We start from the raw sequence: 6,255 nt of genomic DNA on the forward strand, positions 1-6,255 counted from the left end.
ATAACTCAGAATGTATTTCTGTTTAGAGTATTGGTGTTAACATGCTTTCTTAGCAGAGAGTAGAACAGCCGTTATGGTGTATGTTATGAATGCATATTAACAGCACAGACATTTGCATATCTGAACTATAGTAGAAAATGCATAATGAAATTTTATTTGAAAGATTATTGTACAAACATACTGAATCCTTGCTAAATCTTGACATAACTTTTTGTTTCCTCTCTTTTTTGGGAAAAAAAAAACAACCTAAGACTATCAAGCAATAGATTAATATTCAGAAAACCTCAACACAGATTCTATTCCCCCCACCCCAGCACATCACTACCACCACCAAAGAATTTTATTTCATGTTCAAAGGCAGAAATAGAACAGCCCCAAATGTTTTCATGGAAAGCTGTTTCTCATTTGTCTGTACATAGCAAAGATAAAATATAAAATCTATCCCTGGGATGAGCTACATCGGTGATAATTTTCTATCAACACGTCATATTATCTGTTCCTTGAATTTTGATTTTCATGTCTGTGATGCCTGTAATACAATGCGGCTTCTGGAGACTTTGTAACTTTAGGATATAGTGCAATATGCAGCATTCATGACAAGGCTGGCTGCTCTGCGGTTTGTGATTCTGATACTTACGCTCCTTCACGTTTGAAAAGTAAACTATATTTGAGAACAAACAAAATCTGCACCTGGTCTTCCTATAGAAATTCTCTGTGATCATATAAAAAGTATATGTAGTTTCTGAACCACAAGCTATAGGAAATAGACTCAAGGCACCCATTACCTGGACTATCCCCTTAAACAACACGTTTTGAAATGCCTTTGGCATGTCGGATTATTTAAAAAAAAAAACAAAAAACAAAAAAACACATGAGCTAGGCCAACCTACCCACCTATTTTAAGTTACGCGTGTATAGCTTTATTTTTATTTTAAATTTGCATTTTTAAACCAAACCATTGAGAGAAAAAAATAACCCTCCTTTACTTAGCATGATTCTTCTTTTTGTCAACTTCTTCCAAATTTTCTAAAACAGTCCAAGAAAAGTCAGGTAACTTTGAGAGGAGACGGAAATGAGTGGGGTATGACAGGAGAAAAGCTGCATTTAGCTTGAGGCCCCCGATGCCAATTTGGAACTAAAATGCATTAAAGCAGCAGAATTTTAAACCTTTCAAAACTGGGATTTATAAGGGGAATGCTAACACAGATTCAACAGTTACGACTCTGCCAGGGATTACTTTAATACCAAAAGCATACTGTCTCACTTTATAGAAAGAGATTACTCAGTTGTCAAACAACAAAGGTTGTGTTTGTCTATTTTTAAACTTTTATTTTTTTTTAAAGTGCATTTTTAACTTTAGTTGACAGGCAATCCTGAAATAAAATGTCCTCTTATTTCAGGGGTTGGGGGTGATGGTGGCAGGGGAGTAGAGAAAAGAAGGCGAGGTTTGCCTCTGGCTTCACAGTTCGTTTTATCCATAAGGCTTTGCCAGCCTTACTTAACTGTTTCTACCCTGCTTTTGTTAAGAAACCAAAAGGGAAAAGTGGGAGCAAAAAGATAAATATGAAAAAAATCTGACAGAGTAAAATAACTGGATATTGGTATAAAGATGAGAAGATATTTAAATTGATTTTGATCTACAAGGGAAAAAATGTGAAGGGATGATTTTTAGGAGAACAGAAAAAAAAATCTGAAAGCTCTAAAAAATAGGAAAGCTAACCTTTGATTAAAATACTCAGCAGAATGTCAGGGAGAGAAAGATAAAAACCTAAGTGATCATTTTTATGTTTATTGTTTATGAAATGAAATGAGGAACAGGTCATTGAAGGCTGTAAAGACAGAGACAATAAGAGAGTAAAGTTGTGACTTTGGGAAGAGGGCATGAGAATATAGTTTGAAATCTTTCACAGTGGGCTTGCAGTTGTCTCTGCATTTTATACAGATACACAAAGAATCTCTCTGAAAAGTTGTTGAAAGATACCAGCAAGTGTGGAAAGGGGAGCATCTGAGCATGTCTTTCACAGACCCCAGATGGAGAAACTGTTCTTTTATTCCAAATTCTTAAGGAGCACAGAAGTCTTACATGTTAATAAGAGAACACACAGACACACACCCATAAGTTTCATGCCATGAAACAAAACAAGGAAATCAGAAGACCTTTGTTGATCCCCGTTCGCTTACAGAAATCTTAGTTTGGTTAAGCATCTCAAGACCATTTTCCTGATTTCAGCTCCTTTTCACTGCCTTTTTTTCCCCTGGGTACCCAGGTGCACGAACGGGATGGTGATCTTTACAAAACATCAACAATAACAACAACAACAACAAAAAACCTCTCTCGCTCACACAAAAGCCCATCTTGTAAATGAATGGAATATTAACGACTGCCTAATAGTTGTACCGTTGGCAGGCAGAAACTGAACACTAACACAGCTATTTCTACAGATTGCCAGTGAAGCCGAAGCAGCTCGAGGAGAAACGCACCTACTGTATGTGAAAGGCTGGTGCAGATTTTTTTCCTATCAGTCTAACCTTCTGTGTTGATGCATGAATGCTGGTACCCACTTACAGGGATGCCAGATGATCAGTGCAGAATGAAGGTCCCAAGAGAGAGGATCACATGGTTCTCTCTGCCCTGTGACGTCACTAGCAGATGGCATGGGTACCAGCTCTGGCAGTTGGCATCAATGTCACTTTTTAGAGATCAATGAGATAGTGCAGATACACACAGATCTAGAGACTCCAGGAGACGATGCGACACTCAGCCTGAAAAGATTTGGAAGATCCAAAATGAAAACTGATTATTGAATGAAATTAAAACCTAAGGTAATATAAATAAAGATATACTTCAATTGATGCTGGCTTTGCATGCAAGTATTTAAAGATACAGTATCACTGTCTTATAGTATTTATATGCTCTTTGTCATCTATAACTTCTTATCATATTTCATTCTTATGATGTAATTATCACATACTTTCACTGCTATTATGTAACTGCAAGTATGTGGACATTACTAAGAGTTTGTGTGTGTGTGTGTGTGTGTGTGTGTGTGTGTATGTGTGTTGAGGGAGCTAGAAATTGTTAAATTAAAAAGTCTCTGTTTTATCATGCCTATTTGTTTGAAGACTTTAGATGAAAATACTTGCTGCTTCACCAAACAAAAGCCAAAATTGCATTTGAAACACAAATTATTTTTCCGTTTCATTCAGGATTCTGAATACACGTGCACAGTTGCAGTCAGAATCCTTGGACCGTTCCTGTCAGATATTAGCTAGAGGGAGACTTCTGTGGTTCGTAGAACAAAAACACTACGAGACTGGTTTTTGTCAGGATGATTTGAATAGCAGTAAACAGTTACATTGAGAAAATTTTTAAATAGAAAAGGAGTCTCACTCTTTTCTTTAACCTAAAATAATGCCAGTGATTTTGAAAATTTATTTATAGAGTTTATCCCAAATTAGCCTAATCCTCTCCCCACTTTTTTTTTTTTTTGTAAAGGTTGGGAAAATAGTGCTCTTTTACATATTTCCTTACTGATCAGAAAGAAAGCAGTTTTCTAAATTGGCTCTGATTAATCTTCTCCTTAAATTTGTGTATTTCTACAGCTACTACCTAAATTCACTGCTATAAAATACAGTAAATAAAGTTAAGGCTTATTTTCTTCCTAAACAAAATCTCCACAAATTTGTCAGCTAATGGAGAAACAGCACTTTTTCTTTTAAAAACTGGTGTCTCTTCTCATTTTGCACTCAGGGGAATTGGAATTAATGAAATTCTGCATTGCTATATCATGTTTTGCATTTGATTGAATTCCACGGTCCTTTTTGTGTATTAAAAATCAGTTTAAAGTCAAAGAGAAATGGAGGTAGTGGTGGTATTACAATAAATACTTTATGTTTTATTTTCTTTTGATAGTTTGCCTGTATACATTAATTCTATTGCATGTGTCAATTTTTTTTATAATTACTAGGCTGCACAAACTCAAAATTTTTATTTAATATAAAAAAATTAGTCCTGGAATCAGTTTTTTCTTATGTTTTCGTATTCTTATGATTAAGTCATTGAATATGTTTTACGTGTATAAACTTCAAAAATGAAAACACTTTAAATATTGTGCTGGCATTTTTTCAGGTAATTTAAGGTTAGAGAACCATGTTAACACTACCGTTTGATGAGTCTGTTGTAATGCCAGAATCCCAGATGTGCAGAAAGTTTTCTAGAGAATGCGAGGACCAGAAGCAAATTAAGAAACCAGAAAGCTTTTCCAAACAGATTGTCCTTCGAGGAAAGAGCATCAAAAGGGCCCCTGGAGAAGAGACTGAGAAAGAAGAAGAGGAGGAAGACAGGGAAGAGGAAGATGAAAACGGGTTGCCCAGAAGGAGGGGTCTTAGGAAAAAAAAGACGACCAAGCTCCGACTGGAGAGGGTCAAGTTCAGGAGACAGGAAGCTAACGCGCGGGAGAGGAACAGGATGCATGGCCTCAATGACGCCCTGGACAATTTGAGAAAAGTGGTCCCCTGCTATTCTAAAACCCAAAAACTGTCCAAAATAGAAACTTTACGACTGGCCAAAAACTACATCTGGGCACTTTCTGAAATTCTGAGAATCGGCAAGAGACCTGATCTGCTCACGTTCGTCCAAAACTTATGCAAAGGTCTTTCCCAGCCAACTACAAACTTGGTGGCAGGCTGCTTGCAGCTCAATGCCAGGAGTTTCCTGGTGGGTCAGGGCGGGGAGGCTGCACACCACACAAGGTCACCCTACTCTACCTTCTACCCACCCTACCACAGCCCTGAGCTCACCACTCCCCCAGGGCATGGAACTCTTGATAATTCCAAGTCCATGAAACCCTACAATTATTGCAGTGCGTATGAATCCTTCTATGAAAGCACTTCCCCTGAGTGTGCCAGCCCTCAGTTTGAAGGTCCCTTAAGTCCTCCCCCAATTAACTATAATGGGATATTTTCCCTGAAGCAAGAAGAAACCTTGGACTATGGCAAAAATTACAATTATGGCATGCATTACTGCGCAGTGCCACCCAGGGGTCCCCTTGGGCAGGGTGCCATGTTCAGGTTGCCCACCGACAGCCACTTCCCTTACGACTTACATCTGCGCAGCCAGTCTCTCACCATGCAAGATGAATTAAATGCAGTTTTTCATAATTAATGAGGAAAATGAAAATAAACAGTGGTCATTCACCTCCCCCGTCTAATTAAGACAAAGCAGATGCTTGTGGGCTGAATAATTGGCACAACTCTATCTAAGGTGTTTACTAGTTTCTGGAGTGTGTTTCAACTATTGTGAGAATTTTCTATGTAATAATAAATCTCTTTTCCTATGAGAACTTCTTTTCCTTTCCTTTTGTTATGTAAAGCACTGTGATTCTGTTTCTACTGGAAGGATTTATTTTTCATGTTTTATTTTCTTTTAAATTCATTTAATTTGTTTGAGCAAGGTGTCTAAGAATATACTGTTGACTAAAGACATGCACACAGCATAATTCAATGTCTACTTCAGTTGTACAGTAATTATGAAAATGCATGTTATTAAAATCAAATGAATAAAATGTGTTTATAATTATTAGGAATTTATATATTATGTATCTCTGAAAAATCGAACATTTAAAAAATCGAGAATAACACTAAGCTGACAATGATATTGGAAGATGCATTTGAGGATGTACAACAGTATAAAAAGCTATGCAATTTTCTTTTTATTAAGAACGAGTCTAAATGCTTTGGATTGGTAACTATTCCTCTTCAAGGATTTGCAGATGGGGCAACGTGATATTTGGGTAGGTGGTGTCATAATTTGGAACAATTATTTCAATCCTAAACAAAAAATTTTCAGCACTTGTTTTGTATTGTTCAGAAATTATCTGTACAGGTTTGTTATCACAATGTATAATTGTGTTTTTCCACCCACATTTTTAAAGCAATTAAATAGATATTTCCACTCCTAAAGGACATCTATTAGCTGTGATATTTTTGCATGATACTTATTATTTCCTGGTACACAGCTGCTTTCTGTCTCCAACCTTCCCTCCTCCCCATTTCAGAAATATTTCTGGATTTCAAAATCAGACGAGATAAAACAAACTTCTTAAACAAAATGGCCAAAGTGCTTACATGATTTCTTTTTTTTAAGTATCTTAAATGAAAGAAGTGCCCAAGAGGGTTAAACATCCTGGGGAAACAATGATAAATCCTGGTAACCTTCAGCTCGAGCCGAAATTTGGTGGCAAATTTCCAGCAAAC

At 36.7% G+C, this 6,255-nt stretch overlaps 1 protein-coding gene across 2 annotated transcripts; it reads left to right on the forward strand.

Annotated features, from left to right (window-relative positions):
- Window positions 1–2,707: 2,707 nt before the first annotated feature.
- NEUROD6 (neuronal differentiation 6) lies at window positions 2,708–5,964 on the forward strand. Of its 2 annotated transcripts, none has more exons than XM_043872492.1 (2): window positions 2,708–2,823; window positions 4,271–5,964. In XM_043872492.1, exons 1-2 carry the CDS (start codon window positions 2,806–2,808, stop codon window positions 5,162–5,164), a joined length of 912 nt encoding a protein of 303 aa, XP_043728427.1. In that variant the 5' UTR covers window positions 2,708–2,805; the 3' UTR covers window positions 5,165–5,964. The 2 variants fall into 2 exon arrangements, with proteins under 2 accessions (XP_043728427.1, XP_043728426.1); XM_043872491.1 differs by having other exon boundaries at window positions 2,713–2,823; window positions 4,130–5,964.
- The last annotated feature ends 291 nt before the right edge of the window (window positions 5,965–6,255 follow it).

The sequence above is a fragment of the Cervus elaphus genome, chromosome 18, assembly GCF_910594005.1.
Source record: "Cervus elaphus chromosome 18, mCerEla1.1, whole genome shotgun sequence".
In the NCBI taxonomy this organism is placed as follows: Eukaryota; Metazoa; Chordata; class Mammalia; order Artiodactyla; family Cervidae; genus Cervus; species Cervus elaphus.